Source organism: Poromitra crassiceps (genome assembly GCF_964638095.1).
Source record: "Poromitra crassiceps genome assembly, chromosome: 26".
Classification (NCBI taxonomy): domain Eukaryota; kingdom Metazoa; phylum Chordata; class Actinopteri; order Beryciformes; family Melamphaidae; genus Poromitra; species Poromitra crassiceps.
The window spans coordinates 6,233,926-6,261,250 of NC_139640.1; the positions used below are offsets into that span (position 1 = coordinate 6,233,926).

Genomic DNA, 27,325 nt, shown 5'->3' on the forward strand with positions numbered 1-27,325 from the left:
TGCGGGTCTCATTGGCCACACATCAGCCGAGCTGCGGGCGGCAGAGCTGCAGGGCCAGCTCGGTGAGCTGCAGGACGGGCGAGCCCGCGTAGCGGGCAAGCCTAGGAATAGAGTATATAGTTTTTTAAATCCCTATTTTGGAACTAATCTGATCATTTTATGATGCTTAGGGACTTGAAAATAGCAGTCTTTTTTCCCCCACTGTGACATCATCAGTGATGTCATAAATCCCACTGTGAAATCATCAGTGATGTCATAAATCCCACTGTGACATCATCAGTGGTCATCAATCCAACTGTGACATCATCAGTGATGTCATAAATCTGACATCATCAGTGATGCGGGTCTCATTGGCCACACAGCAGCCGAGCTGCGGGCGGCAGAGCTGCAGGGCGGGCGAGCGTAGCCCGCGTAGCAAGGCTAGGATTTTTTTTTTTTTTTTTAATCCCTATTTTGGAACTAATCTGATCATTTTATGATGCTTTGGGACTTGAAAATAGCATTCTTTTTTCCCCCACATAATTTCATTGATATTGATGGTCTTGCAATTTGTTATTTTACATAATATTTTCGATGGGCTCTTAGGCTAAAATTATACGATACGAAACATCCTGGAAAAAATGGTGCTTTTATCCACCCAGCAACAATTTCACTAAGCCCGCTGACTAATGAGGCTGAAACAGGGCTACTCCACAAACTGCACTTTTTCAGGGTCTCACTTCATTTAGCCTACCATATGTGCCAGTGACATTTGTTGAGTTTTTTTCTTTCTTTTAATAAAATAATGTGTAGTTTTTTATCATTATACTGTATTTTTCCACCATCTTTCTTATGATCGTTGCGCTGCATACTGCACAAAGACAAATTGCTCGTTTGTAATTTGATTACTCACTGAGTAATCAAATTACAAATGAGGAATTTGTCTTTGTGTACGTGTAGTATGCACTATGGATATTAAAATGATCTTGAATCTTTCACCCTCTGCAGCTCATCACTCACGTCATGCAAGGGATTCTTGCGGACGGTCAACTTCCGGCCTGTTGAGTGTTGTCGCTATGTACGAAACTCAATACAAAAACCTGTCTGTTTTACTGTTGTCTTGCTTACCTGACTGCGATAACATTAGACCTCTTTCACACAGTTGTCTGTAGCGACTCTGTCCCAGGAGAAATGTCATGTGGTTTCTCTTTTGACCAGCAGAGGGAAGCAGCATGTCATTTAACAGCAGATCCAATCAGATCTGAACATATCAGGGCCCACTTGAAAATATTTCCATGACTGTGGAAATCAAACATATATCATACATATATCAAACGCTGCAATGTGTTTGATTTGATTCATAATGTTGTTTTGTAATGTTGTGTGCATGGAGACAAACTGTCAAGAGGTGTCATTTCATGGAGTTTAATGGAGTTAAATTCATTTCACATTCAGTATCCTCCCAGCCGGGAGACGTTCACACTGCAGACCTGAACCAGATTCACTTCAGTTCACGACCGGATAGACTGGAGTCTCTGGAGCTGGTCTCTCTCTTCCACAGTCTGCCAACCCTCCAGAGACAGTCTGTACTTCAGCCCATTAACATTTGGACAGAGGAAGTTGTCATCTTCCAAAGGAAAAAAACATGGTATGGTATTCAACCAATCACGACACTCAGAAACATAACCGAGGCAGGTGATTGGACACCTCCCTTATAACCCTTTTCACAGCAGCCATGTTGATGTGTCAAAGGGCCGAAACAGGTGTAACCAATAACATTAATGAAGGCTCCAATTCCTGCATGTGTTCCAGTGCCGGGGCCCACATTAATGTTATCGGTTAATGGTTACACCAGTGTTTACCATGCTTAGACCCTCAAAATGGCTGTTGTGAAAAGGGTCAATGTTACTGGATATCCCTGCCTTATTGTTTGACCAACTTTGAGACCTGTGACATACAGATGGGGAAGGCAGGAGACAATGCGTCTGTCTGAGAGACGAGATCAACTCTGAAGATCAAGTCTGACCGTCAGTTTGGACACACAAAAAACCCACAGAGGAAGAATCCGCCCTCTTGAAGATCACATGGTACGGGGCCCGGGAGCGGCCATTTGCAGAGAACAAGTGATACTTTACTGTAACGTTACAGCACATTTGAGTGCATTCCACACAAGACACAATATGTTCCCTTGATTTTGTTAAACTGCACAGTTTAGGGGAAAAACAAACAAACTTAAAATGAACCTTTCATATGTTAAAGCAGCTACGAGCAACTTTTTCGATTGTTATTAAACAGTATAAATTTAATATCAATGCATCACATCTTACCTCTAATAGTCGACGAGACCAAAGCCGTGTGAATTGGAGATTGCTCCCTTGGATGATTATTAAGTCTGTGTCTGTCTAAACTCGCATCAACAGGGGGCTCTCTCTCTCTCTCTCCTTACCGCCGGCCCGGCTACCCGGAAGTGAAACGCGGAAGTGAAACCCGGAAGTGAAACGCAGCTGCCTGCCTCGCCGTTTGCGCTGCCTAGCAACATAACATAAACAATGTGAACGCCACGCATACTCTCGCGAACATCTCTCGTTATATTCTAACAGGTTTTTTGGAAGTTATTTTGTGGTTATGGCCGAAGTGGCTGCTGCAAACCGTTTCATTTCACTTCCTGATCTTCCCTGGCCACAGACAGCCTACACTGGCCGATTCACTCGGGGCTCAAGCGAGACTACTCTGCGTTGGTCTCGTCGACTATTAGAGGTAAGATGTGATGCATTGATATTAAATTTATACTGTTTAATAACAATCGAAAAAGTTGCTCGTAGCTGCTTTAATATCCACTGTCTGATTACACTGAATGAAAAGTATCCCCCAAATCTGTCAACATATTTAACCCCTTCACCTTCAGGCCATGTAAACAAAACCAGGACAGCACAGCCACATTTAAACACAATCACCAATAGGGCTGTACCCAATAAAAAAAAAATCACATTCAAATATTCTGTTGAGGTTTTCTATAAATATTCGAATAGAGGAGAAAAAAAGTGCTCAATTTTAAAAGTCTTAATTGAGCGCCAGTGCGTGTGATGCCAGTAGAATGAATCGGCAGGAGGGACATGAGGAGTGATGATTGGTTGGATTTAGGCATGAGAGTCCATGATTGGTTGGTGTTAGGGACAGAGGCGGGGCTATGTCCGTCCAGCCTTTCCATTCTAGCATCAACCATATTTAATGGCTTGGATTAAAAAAGAAAAAATGCTGGATGCAGTGCGCAGCATTAGACTGCGGATTATTTTTAAATGTTAGCATTATGAACAAATATTCAAACGCCCATTTGGTGTAACGTGTAATATGTAATGTCTTTATAAGCTTATGAAGAGCACATGTATTATATATCCAGAGCTCCATGTCACATGTTCCAGGGCACATTTTGGAAATGTGTGCCTAAGAAAAAAGAAAAACCACCTGGAGTCACACATCGTGCACATTACGGTAAATCGCTCCCGGGCTCCGTACAAGTCAGACCGTCAGTTTGGACGCAAAACCACAGAGGGAGAATCCATCTTCCTGCAGATCACACGCAACATCTTTTAAAGTGTAAAAAAACAAAGACCCAAAAATAAAATAACCCCCCCAAACAGCTTGTTGCTGTTGTCGCCTTCAGACTCTGTGTTAAATGATCAGAGACTGAAACGGTTTGGACCCCAACCACGAGCTGCGTGACGTCATTGCTGTTCGCTCCCACATCCAATCAGATCAGACCAGCTGCCTTATATTAAAGGCACAGTTCACCCCACTATCTCTGTCTCTTTAATAACTTAAAGGGGGATTTACCACCCCAGATTTTTGGCAAAACGGTATTCTACTTGATTTGAAAACCCTGCAGGCAAGATGGCCGCCTATACTCCCTTGTACCCTGGCAGAATTCCTAGCCCAGAAACTAACATAACTTGGCCAATAAGTATGTAACATACAAAATAAAACAGTCTTCATTGTATGTAGAATGCAGAGGACATCTACTGTAACTGGTTCCTTAAACTCGCATTCCAGGAATATTGTATTTACTGCGCTGCTCCAAAGATAACGTATGTTGGCTCGTGCCTCAGAGCCTGTTCGTCCTGGAACCCACTCGCTTTGCGCCAGAACACAATCGATTTGGGGGTGGAACACGCCGGGATTGGCCAACGCCAGTGTCCAGAACTGTCAAATCAAATCATCGACAGACGCGCTATGACCCGCCTCCCAATTCCTTTGCATGACAGTGTATCAACGTGGCTATATTATAAATATAGCCACGTTATAAACAACTAACCAATACTGATGGAAACGGTTTTGCCCTAAATGGTTAAAAGTTATATCAATTTAGTCATTCAGTGGCGTTTTACTGCCATGTAACATGGCTAACATTAGCCACAGTAGGCGATTACCCAAGATGCATTGCGCTCTTAAAGGGCTCAGGCTAAAAACGGGTCCATTGGAGTGAATGGAGATGTTGCAACTCTCCTGGCGTGAACTACAGTAATAATCACATGACAAAAATCATTTTTCACATGAGTGGTGAAGGGGGAGTACGCCGTGACGTCAGGTTGTACCGTTTTGAAGGGCAAAAAAAAAAAATCAGGTTTGAACCCTTAGAGGAAAATGATGAAGATTGTAGAATATTATAAATTTGGTGTCAAATGTGGACATTTTGACCAGAATTCTTCACACACCACCCCAAAAGCCATATATATTGGCTAAAAGCTGTTTGGGGGTAAGTGACACTTTAATTATAATTAGCTGTCCTGTTCCAGTTTGTAACAACCAAGGGGTCGGGAGTCGGGAGTAAAACTGGGAAATGGGAATGTGACGGGTCAAAGGTCATGAGGTCAAACGGTGACGTCACCAGTGCTCGTACTTTCTCTCCCAAACTCGAGGAGCCTCATCACCCCCGACCGCAAAAATCCAAGATGGCTGCGCCGCGCATCAACAGTAGTTAAAATTGTAGTAAATACTGTTCATTAGCACTTCTGTCTTGTATGTGTCTCATTAAATCAGCTGTACACACAGCACTGTCTAACTTCTATCTGTGTGGACATGTTGCTGCGGTGTTTGTATGCGCAAAATGCCGTGAGATGCCTTGTTATCAACTGTTATTGCTAAGGATCGCCAGCCTGGCTAGCGAGTGGATCGGACTCGTTTAAACGGATGTGACGCAATTCAACAGTGAACTTCGCAGCGCCCAGTTTCCTGCAAATGGAAGGCTAACAACACGGATGTGACGTCATTCAACCGCCACATCTCAGTTTGTTTGCGATAAAGGAACGGCCCATAAACATCTTTCCTTCGACTTGTATAGAATGTAGCTGCTGGGAGTCAATGGCGGTGCCCCTCCCCTCTCCTCTATAGCTCAGAGTCTTTGGATTCAAATAAAATCAAAGCCACAAAAAGCAAACAGCCATGGTTTTAACATGACTCTTACAAAGATACTGTATGATGGACAGTGTCAAAAACACCAGAGGAGATATCCCCAAAGAAAAGAAGGTTCCCCGACAGAAAAGGTCCCAGTCTGATCTCTCCTTTCAGAGTCTGTTGAGTCTGTTCCCAGATCAGTTTGGAAGTCCAGGCCTTGGCTTCAGGAGGGAGACAATCAAAACAATGAGACAGAGAGCTGTATGTTCTGTTGCTGTGTCACATTCACCCATGACACCTTTAATCAGTGCCTCTCGGAAATTGCAATTCTGCAAGCGCAATCATTAATGCAAATTCAACCAATCTCCGCAATATTTGTGGGGACTTGCAATTTTTCAAAATTCCCATGATTTTCCAGCAAAAAACAAACAAAACAAAAACAATCAACAAAAAGAAAAAGAAAAAATGTAATCGCATAAAACTTCGCAAATTGCATTGACATTTTTGAGAAAAGCCGCTGCAAAATCGTGAAATCCTGGAGGGACTGGTTTAATGGAAACTAAAGTGTTCACAACAGAGGAAGTGGGACAAAGTAGTTAGTTTCAAAGTAAAAGTCTTCCTCCTTTGTGCCGTAAAAGAATCCAGCAGATTTCCCTCCAGATCCACCAGGCGGAGAAACAACGGCGGCTGTTTCCAGTGTTTCTACTGAAGTGGGATGGTTCACTGATCACGTGACCTCACATCCTGTTTGGCTTTATGCATCGGTCTGGTTTCCCATCCAGTGATTTCAGTGGGCGGGACTACTTGCCTTGACAGACAACTGCTTCAGCCAATCACCGTCGACAAATGGCGAAAAGGTCTTTTCCACGAGGAACTCATCTGGTGCATACTCTTGTTCTTGTTTAATTGTTGCTATTGAGCCTATTTCTGCAATAACGTTGCTTTGGGAGCCGCCATTACTGTTTTGCCAGCGGTCTCCCTGATTGGCCGGTTACGTTGTCAACTACGAGGCAGGTCCCTGAATGGCCCGTGGACCTTGTAATTTGTGGAAACGGCTGGGTTGGATGCCAGACCGATCCGCAGAACCAAACAGGGTGTGAGGTCAGGGAAACAGGATGGCTGCTGATGTGTTGTGGGTGTACAGAGAGAACAGGTGAGACCAAACAGGAAGTGAGGTCACCTGGTGTGAGGGATGTGCAGAGGGAACAGGAAGTGAGGTCGTCGTCAGTCTGTTCAGTGGAGAGAAGAGTCTTCGTGTCCTCCTGTGGCGTCTCAAGAGGACTTTCCAGGAAACGCTGAACAGCGGGAATCTTTTTGGCATCAAAACGGTCACATGTACAGATCGAGTATCGGCACTAAATTATCGATTATTGGCAGATTGCGCCCGTAGATTTCAGTACGGAGCTTCGGAAACGAACGTGACGACGGTGTTGAGCCTGTGTGTTCTGATGGAGGTGATCAGCCCAGTCGCCAGAGTCAAATGTCGGCATGTCACGTTTCTGCAAAAACCAGAGTTATGTTCAATCTCAACATTTCTCAAACCAAAAATCAACAAGCTGCATATCAACATCTCTAGATACATCTAGATACATGGACCGTTATCTCCTAGGACCAGTGGTTCCCAAACCGGGCTTCATTCATTGCATCATAAGCGGTAGTTTTCTCTTGCAGTTTTCTAAGCTAAATGTTGTAGTTTGGTAAAGTGGGTACTTGGATTGAGAAATCAGGGACAGGGGGTACTGAAGCCAAACAAGTATGAGACTAACTGGCTTAGACCTCCAGCGGTGGTGTAAATAATAACAGGCTGCTATTGAACTAGACCTCTAGTGGTGGTGTAAAAAATGACAGGCTGGTATAGACCTCATTCGATAACCCCCGACGGCACCATATTGTTGACAAACCGCAGCCGTAACGTAGTCTGGCCTAGCGTATAGCAACAGTTATGGCTTCGTCAAAGAGAAGTGATGAAAAAATAAGTTTGGTCGGAGGTGCGTAAATGTTTGTTTGATATGATCCGACGCTTGCTTGCATGAGCCCAATGTTTGCTACTAACGTTAGCCTCTAGTCTCTTTCCCTTCACGTTTGTGGACAGTACGCTAACACCCAGGCTTTTATTGCTGCCATTACTACAGCCGTGTATTATTACACAGCACACTATCGCTGTTGTGAAATAGCTCCTGACGCAGTAAAAACGGCATTAAATAGGCTAGTAAGTAACGTTAGCTCGCGTCCTCCTAAGCTATGACAGCTGTCAGTCACTTTTAAACAGCGCGCTGCGGAATGTCAACAATATGGCGGCGGTGGGCGTGCCCGTACGTGAGTTACGCCAGTCGAATAAGGTCTATTGAAATAGACCTCTAGTGGTGGTGTAATAATGAGAGGCTGCTATTGAAATTATTATTGCCGTCTCGTTTTTCTGACTATTTCAGCAGCAGATCTGCTGCTGAAATAGTCAGAAAAACGAGACAGACATGTGATGTACATTCAGGGAGTGTTGAGTTATCCTATGCTGTTTTGGTATGACATAAGATTATTTCAATAATTTGATTAAATTAAAACGTCATGCCAAGGTAAGAATATTTTCAGTCAAGCAATGCTGAGAGCAGTAAGAAAAAGTAAACAAAATACACTCCTAGGTGCAACTACTGTATGTTATGAGCATAAGCTGCATACAATCAATTTTGTCCTCAAAAATGCAAATGTTGAAATGTCTTGAAAATCTCAATTTTATTTTAGGTAATAAATAAAAATATGCTATTTTAGTCAAATACAATGGTAGTCTTGGATAGCACATTGATATGGTATTGGTCTAGACTAGAAATGGTAGTTTTGCGGTCTTGACCCCCCCTCGGACTCAGTCTCGACCCTCTCCACTCCCCCACAGTCTTGGTCTTGATTCAGCAATGACTCGATCTGGACTTGGACTTGACCAAGGTGGACTCGACTACACCCCTGACTATAACCCAAGTTGTTTTATTTGTGTAACGTCAGCAATTTTTTCAAATTAACTGATGTTTTAACATTGGATTCCACTGCCATTACACTATAACCATGAATTCTATGATGTTAGGCATTCATCCTGGACTTACGGCTGAACACTTTTATTTGCTACTATGTTTTACTATTTTTCACCTACCAACTACAAATTGTTTTCAAATTTGACCGACATTTTCAAATTAGGTTGGAAATGCTCCTGTGGTTGGAGGACTTGTTGAAATGTTGATATGCAACATATTTTTGTCGATATTGAACAGATCCGTGTTTTGCAGAAACTAGAACATGCCAACAGTTTATTCAGTCTGGGTTGTGGTGGAGGCGGGGCTTGGTAGAAGGAGGGGCCTGGGTGGAGGCGGGGCTCTCAAGCCCCCTCCTCCTCGCTGGCACTGCTGTCCTGGCTGATCTGGATCTGCAGGGAGGGGAGGTTGTCCAGACGGCTCTTCTTCATCCTGTGAGTAGATAAACCGCTGTGAAAATTCCACATCACCATTATAGTGACCAAAATGATCATGGTTATCAGTATTATCAACTTATTGTTAAAATGTGCTAAGAATGTTCAAAAAAGTCTTGACACATTCAGTGAAATCATTTCACCAAGTTTTGTCTGGGAGACTGTTGCTAACTTTAGTTGATGGACAGTATTTACTAGGGATGTCACAATATATCGTCCCACAATATATCGCGATATCAAAACGTGACAATATGTATCGTTGAGATGAAATCTCATATCGCGAGAAAAAGAAGCTGAACATGGTGGCACTGATCTGCATCTGATTGCATCCTTGCTCTCCTTTTCATTGCTTTGTTTGAACAGACGAGGGACGTTACAGACGCGGAGAATGAAAATGGTGAAATGACTCAAATTAGCGTGGAGGATGCCCCCTCAACTTACAAGTTGATTGCAAAAAAACATTGTTAAAATATCGTATCGTATCGTTATCGTGAACCCAATATCGTGTATCGTATCGTATCGTGAACTGAGTGCATCGTGACACCCCTAGTATTTACAGTGTTTTGCAAAGTGCTGTAATCACGGTAACACAGTTTTAATGATATAATTAAAGCTTGAAACGGTAATATTAACCGCCAGGAATTTGATCCCGGTTGATCATTAAAGCGGTAGTGGTTTCGTGCCTACCTGTGTGAGAGCTGCTGCTGCTTCTGTTTGATCATGGCTCCCCACACCTGCTGCAGCTCAGAGTCCTCCTCCTCCTCTGACGAGGAGCCGTCCTCTGCAGCGCCGCGCTTCTTCTTCTCTCCCTCCCTAACCCTCTCTCCCTCTGCCCGCCTGGAGGAGGAGGAGGAGGAGGAGAGCCTGGCTCGGCTGGAAGAGTCGTCTCCCCGCTTGGAGGACCTGGAGGAGGATGAGGAGGAGAGTCCGGTCGTCCGACGCTCCGGTCCGGATGCCTGGCGCTCTCTCCGCACAGGGGCGTCTTCCTCAGCAGAGCCCAGTCGGCTCCACAGACCACCTACAGACAGAAAGAGAGACAGACAGACAGATAGTAGGGGTGGGGGGAAATCAATACAGCTTATTATCGCAATATTATGTGTCGCAATATTATATCGATAAATGAAGCCAAGTATCGCCACATTTTATTAAATTACCGTAAATTCCGGACTATAAGCCGCGGCTTTTTTCCCGTTTTTTGGCCCCTGCGGCTTATATAACGGTGCGTCTTATCTATGGATTTTTTCAGAAAAAAAAAAAAAAAAAAAAAAAATCTCTCTTTTTTAGCACTCTTTCTAACTATAAATCCACTTCTGTTTTAATTTCCTCTCTTGCCCTCTTTTCACCACACCGCGGACACTGTGTGCACTGTAAAAATAAACAACGGTGGTGTTGTGTTATGTTGTTTTGTTGAAATGTTGTAATACGGTAAATGGGAGCTTCCTCAAACAGCCATCTCTTCCCGACAATCCCCTCTGTGCGTGACCACTTACATATGGTAATTACGGTAAGCAAACGGCCACTCGGGCAACAACTCCCTCCCCCGACTACCAGGAGAAAATCACAAACTTCGGCGAATTCACACAAAGGAAGATCAAGGAATATTCACAACAAGACGAGCAGTAGAAGCAACACTCTCACTTACCATGGGGAAGGTACGCAGAAATTCACACGAGGCAGCTTTCAAGTTGAAAGCAGTCAATCTCGCATTAAAAGAGAGCAGCCGCCGATCAAACAGAGCAGCCGCGCGTAACCTGGGCAAAAGGGACTGTCCGTCCGGGGGAGAACTACTGAACAACTCCCTCCCGACTATCAGGAGAAAATCACAAACTTCGGCGAATTCACACAAAGGAAGATCACGGAATATTATAGGAGTGTGAAAACATCCACAATTACCAACGGGTTCCAAAACGCTGGACTGCTGCGGGATGAAGAGGATGACGCCACGGGGACTGCCCCCTAGTCCGATACCTCACGAGTCCGATACCTCACGAGTCCGACACCTCATGGTTTTGGGTTAGGGTCTGGGGGAGGTTAGGTTTAGGCGTGGGGGTGGGAGAGGTTAGGTTTTGGGTTAGGGTCTGGGGGATGTTAGGTTTAGGCGTGGGGGTGGGAGAGGTTAGGTTTTGGGTTAGGGTCTGGGGGAAGTTAGCCTCTTTTTTCGGACTCGTGAGGTGTCGGACTCGTGAGGTATCGGACTCGTGCCATGGCACCTGAAGGAGAGAGGAGAGTGGTTGACGAAGCCACCCTGAACCTGTTCGTTTCCGACACTGAAGATGAGGACTTTGGTGGTTTCAGTACGCAGGAAGAAGAGGAAGACGAGGATTAGTGACTTGACTTCTCTGGTTACAGGTTTGCTGCACATATACGGTAGCCTATTGTTGTGTGATTTTGTCTGGGGATTAGTGACCTGACTTTTGTTTTGTTTTGTTGAAATGTTAATAAATGGGAGCTTCCCCAAACAGCGATCTCTTTCCCGACATTCCTCTCTGTGCACGAACCCTTTCATATGGTAATTAAACATCAAAACACCCGCGGCTTATAGTCCGGTGCGGCTTATAGAAGAAAAAAATAGTCAATTTTGGTCCCGCGGCTTATACACCGGTGCGTCTTATAGTCCGGAATTTACGGTAAGTTAAGTTATCCTTTATTTATCCCCATGAGGAAATGCATCCTCTGCATTTGACCCATCCTTTACTAGGAACCTTCCTTGAACTAGGAGCAGTGGGCAGTGCGGACAGCGACGCACTGTGTTTACACTACTGCCCCCCACACTTCCTGAACGGTATTGCATCAAGGATTTTCTTTTTATATCAACGGCATAAAAGTGGATTTTATGCAACAATTTGGAAGCGGCAACATCAGTTATTTAGAAGAAGAGGATGTTAGGCATCGGATAGCGTCTTCACTTCAAGTTTCTGGCTCAGGTAAGGACTCGTTTTAAGACCTAGACGCGAGAGCGGCGCGATTGTCTGATGGGAAATGCTACGTGGGTCCCCGGGCGCTAACGCTCAGTATGAGCGAGAAGCGCCCGGCTAGCAGGGTAAGGTGGCACCTGAAGGCTCATCACCACGCTGCTATTTTTGCAACGGTAAGTAGGCTAACTCTGCAACAGGTCCCGTTAACTAATCATATACATTTGCTAACATTAAGTCAATGTTACTCGACAGCCGGGCTGTGGTACATTTCCTAGTAAGCCTGGGAGCTAGTTTTCCGTGCAAAAAATATGTTTTAAGTTTGCCAAACACCTGGCGCAAATGAATGGACCTGCTAGCTTCAGGCTAAGCTAACGTCAGTTCAGCTTGTCATGAGTAAAACATGCATGGCTTTTTGGTCGTGCAGCAAGTGAAATGCTTTGTCATATATTGTCCTGTGTTTGAGTGAAATGGGTCGAGCATAATTACAAGTTGCTTGTCCAAATATATATATAAACATGTTGGCTAAAAATTAACTGCTAACGTTACAGCAGCCACACGTACTGTTCATTTAGACACATTGGGGAACAGCACCATGTCTGAAAAGCTACATTTCCCCCCATATGTTTTGTATAGGACAATATATGACAAAGCATTTCACTTGCTCCCCAACCAAAAAGCCCTGCATGTTTTGGAGAGTTAACTGTTATGAATTACAACACTTGATACAACCTGTCAACCTTGATTCCAATTTATGACACTAGGTGGAGGATTAGTACTGTATTTTCAAAATCCGGGGGGTCGGGGGGGGTCAGTAGTGGACTTATATTAACAATCACATAACTGCAATTGCTTCAACTTCAACCATTTACCCATTATTATTATCAACACAAGCAAACAAACAAACCTGAATTTGATCACTTTTTGCATTTTTGCGCATAGCCTATTCCTAGATTATCATTCAAGAATTGTATTTGGCGTTGCAAAACAGAAGTTTATCGTTCTTAATAAAACAGCTGTATTTTAAGAAAAAACAATAAACAGTAGTGCAAACGGTATTTTGATATAGGCCTACCGGTAATGCAACTTCGCATCTACTCATTCAATTTTCTTTTAAGAGTGCAAACGGCAACGTTACATATTCTTTTGAATAGAACAAACGTGGTATTATGAAAGTTTAAATCATTAGTGCAAAAACAGATTTCAGATTAAATCTTCTGAACACAACAAAAACAAACGGCATGCTACATTTGTATATACCGTAAATTCCGGACTATAAGCCGCACTTTTTTCCCGTTTTTTGGGCTTTTTTGGCCCCTGCGGCTTATATAACGGTGCGGCTTATCTATGGATTAAAAAAAAAAAAAAAAAAAAAAAAAAAAAAAAAAATCTCTCTTTTTTAGCACTCTTTCTAACTATAAATCCTATATAACTATAATAAGTTTTAATTTCCTCTCTTGCCCTCTTTTCACCACACTGTATGACACTGTATGACACTGTGTGCACTGTAAAAAACAACACAGGTGGTGTTGTGTTATGTTGTTTTGTTGAAATGTTAATAAATGGGAGCTTCCTCAAACAGCCATCTCAATCCCCTCTGTGCATGAACCCTTACATATGGTAATTAAACATTAAAACACAAAAAAAAAAAAAAAAAAAAAAAAAAAAAAAAAAAAACATTAAAACACCCGCGGCTTATAGTCCGGTGCGGCTTATATAAGAAAAAAATAGTCAACTTTGCAGGTGCGGCTTATACACCGGTGCGGCTTATAGTCCGGAATTTACGGTAGATGGAAATCGCTCACTCCATGTGCTGTCGTCAGAGTTTAGTTGAATCTAGCAACGCTGACAGCGCTTCTCATTGGTCGTGACTCAGCAATCAATGAGAAGCGCATTCTAGGGTAGTTGAACGCAACATGACGCCACACAGGGTGAGGGGCAGAGCAGCAGCAGCAGCTGCAGACTTTATCGCTCAATACAAATAGCCCTTCACACTTTGCACTGCGTGTTTCTCCAATACGGGACAAAGCGCGTCCTGTATCAGTTCAATACGGAACACGTCTTTTTGTTTACAAATACGGCACGATTCCAAAGCAGCTACGAGCAAGATATTCAATTGTTATTAAACAGTCTAAATTTAATATCGATGCATCACATCTTACCTCTAATAGTAGACGAGACCAACGCAGAGTAGTCTCGCTTGAACCCCGAGTGAATCGGCCAGTGTTGTCTTGACGATTAGTCTGTCTGCGGCCCGGGGCAGATCAGGAAGTGAAATGAAACGGTTTGCGGCAGCCACTTCGGCCATAACCACAAAATAACAAAATTACTTCCAAACAAACTGTTAGAAGATAACGAGAGATGTTCGCGAGAGTAGCGAGCCCCTGCAGGACGTTCTCCGTGTTTATGGTCTGTTGCTAGGCAGAGCGAAACGGTTGAAGGCAGGCAGCTGCCGTAAACCGTTTAGTTTCACTTCCGGGTTTATCCGGCCCGCCGGTAGACAGACACAGACTCTATAATCATCAAGAGAGCAATCTCCGATTCTCACGGCTTTGGTCTCAGCTACTATTATAGGTAAGATGTGTACCTATATTATCAATATTACCTATAGTATCAATATTATAATTATACTGTTTAACACATTGAGTGCCAGCGACGCCATATGGCGTCATTAGAAATTTACCGTAGGCTGCCAGCGACGCCAAATGGCGTCAATAACTCGAAATTGTTTTTTTGACGGGGGGGTGTCGATCTATGCCTCTTACATTGCCTCTTACAATATGAGAGCTATTGAATGTGTCTAACCTATTTTACAGAACCCTTAGGTGGCGACAGCGCACTCCAGATGAGAGAATGTGGAGTAAAACACACAGAAGAAGTCATTGAGGAAAAGGAAATCGCATCGCATCCGTCCGTATGCAGCTGCTTCATTGAAGCATAACGTAGCTGTGCCCCTGCAGCAGCCAATCTGCTGTCACAATTGAGCACCTCCATGTCCGCTGCAACAGCCCATTCGCATGATCAGCCATGGAGTTCTCAACTGGAAGCTGGTGACATACACGCGGCTGTAAAAAAGCTGGATCTAGCGGACTTTTCAGTGCTGAGCACACGCAGAGCAAACGCACTCACAGCAGAGCCGAGCAGAGCAGAGAGATACTCCTCCCACAACGGGGGGGGGGGGGGAGGAGGGGGGGAGGTGGGGCACGCAGGACACTACAGCATACAACAGACCCAGGCAGCTGCAGCATTACATCAGAAAATATTAGCAATGAGTCAATGATGTGCTTGAAATGCTTCCTTTCACAAAAGGGTCATTATCTCAGCTCGTAGAAAAAAAGGGCTGTTTTTGGTCAAATCAAGTTATCTTCTCCGGCTCATAACTAAAGAACGGAAAATGGGATCAATAAACTTTTTTTTGCAGGTGATAGAAGAGAGTCTCATCGTTATTTGTGCGTGTTCAGTGTTTACATAGTAATTATTAAAGAAATTATATGACTGTTTTAAAATGCATTGCGGCCTATGTGGCACAGTACAGCACCTTTTGCCCAAGGGCCGTGGCACTCAAAGTGTTAATAACAATCGAAAATCTTGCTCGTAGCTGCTTTAAGGGACGGTTGGCAACCCTAGTACCGTGGCACCCCTAGTTGTAATGCAACGTTACAACCAGGGAGCTGGATAAAAACGGACACATTTCCAGCTCCTACCACTCAGCTGACTCCCCTCCAAGCCACCGGGGGCACGTCGAAGCCACCGTGAGAGTCTCCTCCGCTACGTGCACCAAGCATGAACATAACGTAACGTAAAACACACAAACACATGGGTCACGATATGACTGACAGACCGTACCCGTCTTCCTCTCTTTGGGGGAGGCGGAGTAGTGGCCTCTGGCATCCTGGCTGGCCACGCCCAGTCTGCTGTGTACATCACTGATTGGCTCTCGGGCGGGGGGCGTGTCTCGGTGGGAGGTGGGGGATGCGGAGCGTCGTCTCTTCCCCAGCCGCTGCCTCACGTCTGCGCGCGCACGCACACACACACACACACGCACACGCACACACACACGCACACACACACACACGCACACACACAGACACACACACAGAGAGAGAGAGAATGCCATTTTAAATTCTAGTAAAGATCCCAACGTTTCCAAAGTCATCAAAAGTGTGACTGCCCTCTGCTTTGCAGGGCCTGCTTTGTGTATGTGTGTGTGTGTGTGTGTGTGTGTGTGTGTGTGTGTGCTCTTGGTGTGTGCCTTTGTGTGTGTGTGTGTGGTTTCCCCTTCTCTAATTGGCTGCAGGTCCAGTATAGGTGGACAGTGTTTCCCCTAGAACATTTTTCAGGCCTGGAGGGATTTTGAAACGTACCCCGACCGCAACGGTGCGGGCCCTCGCTGGCGACGCTAAACCTTTAGCTAACCTGTTCACATCTATGTTCGCAATGGCATCCCAAGTATCATCATACTATTATGGGATGTGATGCGAACAGTTGTATTATGGGATGTGCGTTTCCCAGGCAACGACACGATTATTCTGCTGAACACTGGTTCGCATTTGAATAAACTTGTGTTAACCACAGACCTTATTTAAAAACCCATTCAAAAATCCCATAGGCAGAAACAGTGAAGAACCCGGAAGTGTTAGCATCCATGTTTTCCGGACTCATTCCTACGGTACTGTATTGGTTTGTAGCAGCTTTTCTAACCACCTGCTGTGTGTGTGTGTGTATGTGTGTGTGTGTGTGACCTCTGACCTGTCTTGCCTGTGGCGGGGGCTGCGGGCGGGGGTCTGTGTCTCTTCTCCTCCAGAAGCTGCCTGACGTCTGTCACCTTGGTGGGGGAGGAGCTCTTGGCTGGGCTGCTCTGATTGGCCCGACCGCTCTGAGGCGCCGACTCGCCGATTCTGTCGCGGAGGTCACTGCTCGCCGAACCGCCATCACTCTGCACCGAGTTCCTATGACCACACGAGGCAGCAGAGAGAGGAGAGACACAGGCAAGTCAGACGAAGGTGAAAAGAAAAAGAAGAAGAAAAGCAAGAAAGCAGGGAAGGCTACAGCAATGACCTGAGTTGAGTTCAGATATTTAAAAAGTGCCTGGAAACCAAAAAAATAAATTATAAATAATAATAATTATAATTAATAAATTATCTCGTCAAAAAAAAAAAAAAAAAAATTTGACGGTGGGACGTGGATCAAACTCTTTTACATCTCCTATAAATATATGGGAGCTATTGAATGTGTATAACCTATTTTACCGACCCACTAAGTGGCGACAGTGCTCTCCAGACTAGAGGAAGCCGAGCAAAAACACCAGGAAAAAGCGTGAGGAAGCCATTCTCATGAAAATGGTTTGGCGAAAACGCTTTCGCGCTGGCGCACAACGGCGATTCCAAAAATAGATTCTGGGTGCAACACACTTTGAAACACGAGCAGAAAGCCCAGAATCGCACGCAGCTTCATCAAAGCTCACAACCGAAAACCCAGAAACGAACGAGCCCGATTTTACAGTCTAATCCAGACTCGCCCGACGAGCGGCCGCGCCAGCAGCAGCAGCACAGACAAACAGGCAGCAGAAACTCGCCTGTGACAAACACTGCAAAGCCACCAGAGACACACCTGCGGAGGGAGGAGTTTGAAGGAGAGGGGGGTGGGGTGCTGTTATGGAGGAACTATATGTTCAGAACTATATTGTTTAGATGTCTGATGTCTCACTGATGCCAAAAATAAATGGTTAAATTGACTGTTCTGCCTGTTCTATCGAATCACGCACGCACGCACGCACACACACACACACACACACACACACACACACACAATACAGTATACACACTTGCCCAAGGGCACCCATAATCACAGGCACGTGAGGTGGTTCTAAAAATCCATTTATCTCAAAACTCTCTGAAAATCTCTGAAACCATGCTGTATTCAACTGCTAATGCCTACATAACTACTAACTCTACAAACTAACTCTTTTATACAGAGAAAGCACAGATTCTATTAGTTATTTTGAGATATTTTGTGTTCACAAAATCCTAGCAGAAAATAATCCTCTGCTCTTGAAAGATGAGCCAGAATCCTCAAAAAAACCCTTGGCAGAAGCTACCTACTGATTGGAAAAAAGTGTTGGCAGTGAATGTGTTAACCACCCAGCCAAATTTGACCGATTAAAAACGTCACCAAGTATCTAAAATGAGGTTTCAAAATCACGAAAAACGAAGCAGTATTCTCTGCTCTGAAACTGTGGAGGCGTGTCTCCTGAAGTGCTTGCAGTGCTCTCTGCCCCCTCCCCAGCCCCCACAGTGCTGCACAACATGATACATTCTGATGTTTGTTGGTGTTTTATTTGGGTAGAGACACTTCAGCCTGATTGGTTCACGGGGCTTATTGTGTAATAACGTCTGGAGCATAAGCACGCCCACTTCAAACCCAACATCAGGAACAGTACTAAAACTTAAATGTCCATATTTGTGGTGGATTTGGGTTTCCAGGGGCTTTAAAATCTATCCTCCCATGGGTAGGGTTGTAAAAAATATCGATGCTTCTGTACTTACTCGTACTAAACATTTTAAACGGATACAATACTCCTTTGCTACAGTATCGAGTTTATCGACGCCAACAGCGCTTTCTCTGCCTCCTCCACACAAACACATATGGGGTCAAATGTTAAAGCAACCGGCACTCTCTCTCTCTCTCTGAGTTAAAGTCAAGCTGAAATTAAAAAATACTTTTTATCCATTTTAGATCACATCCCTGGTTATACAGTACACCTATTTAACAATGCAACTATGAAAAAAAAAAAAAAATCTTGAGTTTTTCAAATTTTTTCACATCAAAATTTCATTCATCAGGAGTTTATTCATAACAGTCATCTACAGCAGTGGTCCCCAACCACCGGGCCGCGGACCGGTACCGGGCCACGAGCCCACACACAGCCGACACATAGGTCCCATGTCTCTCTCTACCCCGTTTCAGTCAGAGCAATGGTTGTTTTCAGTCACAATACGTCACCCAGACCCCTCTGAGACCCATTTCACGTTGTCTTTAAAGGTAAACAGTTAAATGTTAAAGGTAAAGAGTTCAAGGTTAAAGGTAAAGAGTTAAAGGTAAATAATGAAAGGTTAAAGGCAAAGAGTTAACTGACCGGATGGTCTTGAGGTGACTCTCCAGCTCGTCGGCGTACATGGTCATCTTCATGCTCTTCTTGGGCGAGGGTGTGGAGATCATCTTCAGCTCCAGGTCGTAGTCCATCTCATCTGACTCCGACCAGGGGGAGGGGGAGCGCCCCCCGCGGCTCCGCAGGCCCCTGTCCCCCCGCTCCCTATCTCCTTGTTCCCTATCTCCTCGCTCTTTATCTCCTCGCTCCTTGTACTCCACCACCCTGTCGTCTGAGTCCATGTCCTCCTCACACTCCTCTTCATTCTCCTCCTCCTCCTCCTTGATGGGCTCCTCTGGCAGGTTGACCAGGTCAGCTGGGGGGGGGGGGGTCAGAAGAGGAAGAGGAAGCAGTCAGTATTAAGAGCAGCAGCTGGGTTAACATGCTGTAATGGGCCTTTTTCACACCAACCAAAATATGTATGTGGGTTTGCAGCTTCCTGAGTAGGACCTGAGTAAACACACCGCACGTGTCTACTTTACTGGGTTCCTTCTGGTAATTAGCAACATCGTTCCGATTGTAACCCGGGGCAACCGGGCATCCGTTAATGTCGAGCCCTGGATTGTGATTATTTATATAGCACTTTTTAAAACAAAGTTACAATGTGCTACACAAACAAGAGAAATAGAGGATTGAACAAATGGCAATGGGTGTTCAAGTTATCATCCAAACCAATTTTCCTGTTGGCTATGTTCTTGTTGTGATACATTTATATATTTTATTTTCCATCAATAAAAAGGTTGAAACTTAAAAAATAAATAAAAAAGTAAATAGGCATCCTTGAGGTCGATCATAGCAAACCAATCGCCTACAAGGATAGCCTGCTTCACCCTCGGCACGGTTAGCATCTTGCACTTCAGGGGCCGGTTGCACCAACTGGTCTTAACTATGCCTGGTCGTAACTCCTACGTCGGTCTTAGTTAAGACCAGTCTTTAGAGTGGATTTACGCCTGTTGCACCAACAGGGCTTACGTCTGGTCTTAACTACGCCGGTCGTAGTGATGCGCGTCCATGTGAAAGCATGGGAATGCCCACTGGAATGCGGCACGCGACCTGTTTAGAAGAGTGTGCTGACGTCAAATGACGCTCCGCTGATGGGTAATCGGCTGTAATAGTGTGGCTAATGTTAGCGGCTAACTGTTACTTGTCGTTACTTTACATGGCAGTAAAACGACACTGAATGACCAAATTGATTTAACTTTGAACCATTTCGATTTCCACTTTCCATACGGACCCCCAGCATTGGTTAGTTGTCAACGTCATGACTATATTTATAACGTTTATAACGTACTCCGGTTTGCGGTTTATAATTGAGGGCTGAATACAGCCGTGCCGAGGGGTTGTGGCTATTGCGCAACACACAAGTGAAAACCGTCTATACTGCACCTTACGCCTGCTCTGGACTAGGCGTAATATTTACGACCGGCCTTAGTGAGAAAAAGACCGGTCGTAACTTTACGTAGCTGTTAGGTCGTAAAGTTACGACCGACTTAGCTTAAGACCAGTCGTAAGACCAGTTGGTGCAACTGGCCCCTGAGGTCCGAGGAACTTGTTCTTTCACAGGGTTAGAGTATTTCACAGTGTGAGTGTGTCTGTGTGTGTGTCTGCGTTTGTGCGTGCATTACCGGAGTGCCTGTGTGTGTAAGGCGGAGTGCTGTCCCCAATCAGAGGCTTCTTGGTCTTGATGACATCTCTGTGGATCCTGCGGGTGTGAAACCTCCGTTTCCTGCACACACACACACACACACACACACACACACACACACACACACACACACACACACACACACACACACACACACACACACACACACACACACACACACACACACACAGACAGAACATTTAGTTGGAAAAACAGCTGGAAAAATTGTAATATTCATCGTCATCGGCTGGTGCACATTATATAAGGATATTTAAATCCTAAACGAGATATAAAAAAAACAACTTGGGAGACCACAGACATACCAGGAAGTGCTGATGACTGCACACAGCGCATGCGCCATAGTCTACGTGGAAGTAACTTTAGTTCCACCACGTTAGTTCTGGCTATGGTTGTACTTCTAAAATGACCGTTTCCCGTAACTTTGGATTATTATTTCATTGTGTGGTGAGTACACAAGTCACAACATGTACATATGAGTGTTTTGGCACTGTTGGAATGTGTCTTTTTGGTGACTGAAAGCCTGAATGGAGGGCAGGCTGCAGTACCGTTTACTACCATTGGAGTTAGCAGAAGCAGCGGGGGGCGGGGGGCTACTTTGTAATGCTGGCGCGGGCACAGAAGAGGGTCTGTCGCATCATCCTCGGCATCAAATATGACACCTACTACAAATGTATTAAAAGTTACTCACAGCGTTCCACAAGGATCTGTACTGGGTCCAATATTGTTTATTTTGTATATAAATGATATTTGTGATGTGTCAAAACAGTGTTACTCGAAATGGTTAAAAGTTATATCAATTTGGTCATTCAGTGGCATTTTACTGCCATATAACATAACTAACTAGCGGCTAATATTAGCCACAGTAGGCATTACCCAGGGATGCATTGGTCTTAAAGGGCTCGCGCCACGTGAACTACAGTAATAATCAATGGGGGAAAAAAACAATTTTTCACATGAGTGGGGCGCGTGTTAACCCCACCGTGACGTCACGATGTACCAAATATCCCATTCATTTAAGGGCACAAAAAAAAGCAGTGTTCAACCCATAGAGGGAACTTATGCTGCTGAAAATGATACAAATGGTACAATGGTAACAGTTTGGTCTCAAATGTGGAAATTTTGACCAGAATTCTTCACACACCACCCCCAAAGTCATATATATTGGTTAAAAGCTGAAAAAAAGTGTTTTGGGGTTTAGTCCTGCTTTAAGTACAGTAATGAAGTATTTGTACTTAGTTACTTCCCATCTCTGTTTAAGACACTGCAAAAGACAACAAATCTGCCCTCTGTTGGCATTTTAAGGTCTCTGTGCCTACGGGTCGGTTCGGGTTTTTGTGGTCTCAACAGTGAAGTGCAGGGGTTAAAGCAAAATAAAATCTTTTGACTGAAAATTTTTCTAGGCCTATTTTAGCTATTTCGGGCTTTCTAGAGTGTCCGCTTTTTCCCTACCGTGCCGTCGCTTCACATGGGTTTTCATGTAAAAAAGGGCAGACAGTGTGTACATCACACTCATTTCACTCTCAAGTTCCCAAACATCCAGTAGGCCTAATGATGCATGAATTGTGTTCTGGGCTGATGTTATAAGGTTCCACGTAGGTATGCCAACAGAGACATGTGAAAATTACTGGTTATAATAAATCACAATTAATATATAGATGTTTTTTATCGAGTCAAACAAGTAGGTTAAGGGATCAGTATAACAATTATAACCAACAGTAGCCACAGGAACTACAACAACATTGTCAAACATATGTCCCAACTAAGGAGGTTCTCTTCCACCAGTCACACAGCTCTGCTCCACCCAAACTCCCACCCCTCCTGTCCCACTGAGCTGATGGTCTGGTAGCCTACCGTTATGAAAACACACCAATTAATACTGTCAGACAACACCTAGCATGCCTAGGCTAACCACCTAACGCTAGTGTTACAGTTCAGCATCAAGTGAAGAGGAAACATCCCACTGCACACGGTTACATCTAAAACATCCCTCAGAAATACATAACTATCATGGAGTCAGGTAACAGATGAAATCAACATATTGTTATCAACTAACTCAGAGACTAGCAGTAGCTGACACATCTAATGCTAACCAGAAAGTTAGTAACCAACTAGTTACTGCGCTAGCAACAGTTGTTTGTTAATGTTATCATGTTGCGTTACAGATAGGTGCCTATAGCTCATTCAATAACGTTAGCGTTGACGCTAGTGAAACTCCACTAGACGTTTTCTCTCCATCAAATAACGTTATTCTGCTGACATGCATCTTTATGGTGGAAATGACAATTAGTGACATGTGGTCATGGACAAAGCGTCAACCCCCCGCGCTGTCAGGGGGGGAAATACACCGACAATAATAACGTTAACGTTACTGCAGCAAACGTTTGAGCGTGTGTGTGTTAGCAAGTTTTACCTGTCCGTGTCCAATAAAAGACAACTCCGCATCGCGCATTTTTTCAAAGTTCCTCCACCTTTGCAGTAATAAATTAACTCCAATTCTCACAATAACAAACTTCTTCAGTCCAATGCTGTCATGGATAATTTAACGTTAGGAACTAACGCTGTCTGAGAGGCAGATCGGCAACAGTGTTTTGTTTAGCGCGGTGGCGCGTCTATGTGCCGACAGGCCACAGTGCCGATAGCCCACAAGCAGAACCAGCTGAGCGAGGCGGCGTGCAGCGTGTCGGTGGGGACCGGCTGGAGCTAGGGTCTCCCAGCCCCCACGCCTAAACCTAACCTCTCCCACCCCCATGCCTAAACCTAAGGTCGGCATTGCGGGTGGTCGGCATAGCGGGTGGACCCCTAGCGTTACATGGAGTGGCTTTGCAGGGTCGCGTTCAGCGGGCCGAAAACATAGCACAACGTAGCAAAACATTTATCAGCGAACATAGTGGTGCATTGAAACAGGCAAGGAAACATGACGTTCAACCTGGAAACCGTAGCAATACATTTTCAGGCTTATTGTGGCTTGAACACAACCCAGGAGAATCATTTGGACGTCCGGTCGGAATTTTTCAAAATAAAAGATTTCATTCAAACTCAATACAATACACATTGAAAATATACAAAGGGGCTTTAATTTTGGTATTTTTCACATTTCATATCTGGCTCCAATAGACGGAAATCCGTCGTAGCGACGGAGAACTTTAATCCCTGTGTGTGTGCCTGAATGTGTGTGTGCCTGAATGTGCGTGTGCCTGAATGTGTGTGTGGTACCAGGAGTTGCTGAGGATGCCCTTCATGCCACCGTAGTTTGGGTTCCCGTACTTCATGTAGTATCTGCTGCGACGAGCTGCGCCCGGCTCCTTCCTGTCATCTGTACACACACACACACATTTACTTGACATGGACAATACATAAGCATTGCTACATTTAAATAAAATGCAACCGATGCAGTGTATATCGGACTTCTAGCCAGAAATTGCAGTCCTTGTCCCTAGTAGGCTTTTAGAAGGTACAGGCAGTAATAAAAGATTCTAAAACTAAGTGGTGGAACACACCATACGCCAAAGCCATGCAGAACCCAACTGACGCATAACCGGTCACACCAGGAGCAGTCTCTTTTCCTCAGACCTGTTCCTCCGGCCCCTCAACACCCAAATGCACCCCCCCAAATGCATTGACTTCCTGCCTGGCAGCTGGGGATCAGCGCGCAGCACGCTTGGAAAATAGAACAGAAGCTGAAACTATCGGCTCCCGCCCCTGCAAGCTTCAGGCCAGACGGTCCCGCAGAACCAAATGAAATGTGAGTTCACGTGGCTGGTTTACCAGGCTACTATAAACCTACATCGGCCCACAAGATGGCTTGGAACAGAGGCTGTAGTGCAGGGGTGAGCAACTGGCGGCCCCCGACCTCACTCAGTGTGGCCCCTGGATCAAAAAATTATAATACTAATTATCTATCTATTTATTTATATATATTACAAGGCGGATGTTTTTGGTTAGGTTAGAGTAGACCACCAAAATCTGTGTTTTTATTTTACTGTACAACCCAGAACATGGCACTAATGGCGTTAGCATTGTCCATCCACATACTGTTTGACGTTAGCATTTGAGCTAACGCTATTGTAACAAACTATATCCAGGATGCACATTACACAATGCAACATTACTAATCTGATTAATATGACATATGTGGGTGATGTACCCCATCAAATTGCTGTAGCGGGCTGTTTTAAAGCTAGAGCAAAGTTTCGGGTGTCATCTGAATGGAAGAATTACTACATTTGAATATGAAAAATATAAATGTTGGTATAATAAACTTTGATTACCAGTCCTTTTCATCAAATTAGTAGCTATAATTGGGAGTGATGGTGTTACAGTAGGCTACTGGTGGAAGTGCACGGTCACAATCTGGCCCTCTGGTAGCGAGGACATTTTTTTGTGTGGCCCTCTCTATCATCAAAGTTGTCCATCCCTGCTGTAGCGGCACCTGCAAAGCATGCATTATGTCCTGTAAATAGCTTATTTTCTGCCATGCAGCGGCTCATATAAGTATGATATGAGTTTGAGTTTAATCATTCTGACTTGCAATACATGATTGAATTATGCATTATTAAAACAAACCCCAACATCAAAAATACAATAGTCTGGGTTTCCAGACGTTTGGTGAGCGGCGCCAACAGCGCCACCTAACCACCAAACGTCTGGGAATTTACTGTTCCAAATCTGGTTCATTGAGCCCGGCGAGAACGGCCGGCAGCAGACACGCCTACATTTATTATTAGAATTTGATTTGGTAGCGGCAATGCAATGTTTCATAGTTCCAATATAGAGCAAGACACTGATGTGCTGCAAAGAGAGTTTATACCTGTTGTTTATTTTACAATAATTTTTCCTACCTGGAAGTGGTCCGCTTGCTACTGTGAGTCATCAGCAGGCTCTGTAACGTTAGCCTCGGGAGTCGGGCTTATCGCTGGGGGAAAGACCTCTAGCCGCAGGGGCCGGATGAAACACGTCCTATTAACAGGTTATGTTTGTTTCTAAGTGATTAATATGTTTCTCCGCAAACGCGACAGCACTGGTTCTGCATGAGCGTCACTGCTCCCAGAAAGCGGGCCCGCCCACAACGCTCATGATTGGTTCTCCGATGCAAGGCTTCCGACAGCGCCACCTAACGTTATGAAAAGATTTAAATAGTAATATTCTCAGTCTTACGGTAGTGAAACGGATTAAGACTGAGAGCTGAGTCTAAAAATACAATCAACGCTTAAGTACAAAAGCCCATTAAAAAGCCTGACGCCACAAGAGATGGTGAGAGTTTCTCAGTCTATTTGTTCTGGTTTTTGGTAAAGACAACTGATTGCCTCTGTGCAGAACACTAGGAGGGAGGATGTGGTGGAGCGGGTGGTTAGGCTGGTGCATCGTGTCCTGAATCAGCTTCACAGTGGCCTGTTCTCTTCCTGTCTGCAGATCAGGTAGATGCAAAGAGACGTCCTTGAACCTCAGCATTATTTTGACAGCCCTTTTCTGAACCCTGTCCATGGTGGCTCGTTGTTTAGCCGTACAGCCCACAATAAGGCTGTGAATCTTCACTGGCCTCACGATTCGATTACGATTCAGAGGGCTACGATTTGATTCGATTACGATTATCGATGCATCTTCAATCGATGCATCACTTTTTTCCCCAATACATGATTTCTTTTTTCTCACTTTCTTTTTTCTCACTGTGTGGCTACTTTTAAAATAAAAGTGCATTTGGAATTGCATTGTATTATGATCCAAATAAACAACGGCATGTACTTCCATTATATTTTATTCGATTATAAAAAATAAAAATAAAAAATCTTTTTTAATAATCGATTTTTGACATTTGTGAATCGATGCAGAATCGTGCACGTCCGCATTGCGATGCATCTTATAATCGATTATCTTTGACACCCCTAGCCCACAAGCATTACACTCCCATATTCTAGACATGGTCTGATCAGTGTGTTATAGATATCGACCAGGTCTTCTACAGGGGGCCCATTTCTTGCCATCACAGTGAGAAAAAGCAGATGCTTGGGAGGCTTGATGCTATGTGAGCCGATGAAGTCGTGTCAGACCGACGTCATGGTTATGATCTTCTGCCTAAAGGCGCAAACATAATAACAGCGGGTCTTGACAAGAAATGTGGCGCTATCCATAATAACATGTCAAACAGCAGTTAGAAAGAGGAAGTGATGATCTGCAACTTTGACCAATCAGAATAAAAATCAGCTGAAATCAAATTCAGGCCGAATGCAGGTTTCACATCTAACTGAAGACTTAAAAAACATTTGAATGCCAAGCTGAATAAAATGTTTCCCCCTAATAAGTGAGGCTGCTTCTGTAACCAGGGAGGTGTGTGTGTGTGCGTACATGTGTGTGTGCGTGCGTGTGTGTGTACGTGCGTGTCTCACCGTGTGTAGCAAAGCGCAGGAACAGTTTGTTCCCTTTGAAAGGTTTGGTGGCCGGGCGAGGCTCGTTCGTCAGCAGACACTCTCTCTCCACCTGAGACAGCTCGTCCATCTACACACACACATCCACACAGGCAGACACATACAGGCATGCACCCACAGACACACACACATGCACAGACAGACAGACAGACAGACAGACAGACAGACACACACACACACACACACACACACTTACTTTCCATGTGAAAACGTGCAGCCCTTGGTTGCTGTCCCCAAGCTGGAAAGTGAGCTTTAACCCATTGATACCTGATGCAGCATTTGTGTGTGTATCCCTTTAAGACTGCGAACAGCGTGACGCGGTTCGCAGTCTTAAAGGGATACACACACAAATGAGGGATATACCGT

The 27,325-nt window shown here is 44.5% G+C and overlaps 1 protein-coding gene across 2 annotated transcripts in view; it reads right to left on the bottom strand.

The window, feature by feature from the left end:
- Positions 1-8,590: 8,590 nt before the first annotated feature.
- The window catches only part of ncbp3 (nuclear cap binding subunit 3), a 31,599-nt gene continuing 12,864 nt past the window's right edge, over positions 8,591-27,325 (bottom strand). Inside the window, exons 7-14 of one of the 2 annotated variants that reach the window (XM_083661398.1) lie at positions 26,921-27,029; positions 23,754-23,853; positions 20,500-20,600; positions 18,863-19,190; positions 16,477-16,676; positions 15,574-15,738; positions 9,503-9,833; positions 8,591-8,813 (exon numbers count right to left, since the gene is read on the bottom strand). In XM_083661398.1, coding sequence (XP_083517524.1) covers positions 8,726-8,813; positions 9,503-9,833; positions 15,574-15,738; positions 16,477-16,676; positions 18,863-19,190; positions 20,500-20,600; positions 23,754-23,853; positions 26,921-27,029 — 1,422 coding nt within the window. In that variant the 3' untranslated portion in view covers positions 8,591-8,725. Of the gene's footprint in view, positions 8,832-9,502; positions 9,834-15,573; positions 15,739-16,476; positions 16,677-18,862; positions 19,191-20,499; positions 20,601-23,753; positions 23,854-26,920; positions 27,030-27,325 lie in introns of both variants that reach the window. The other variant, XM_083661397.1, reaches the window with a different exon arrangement.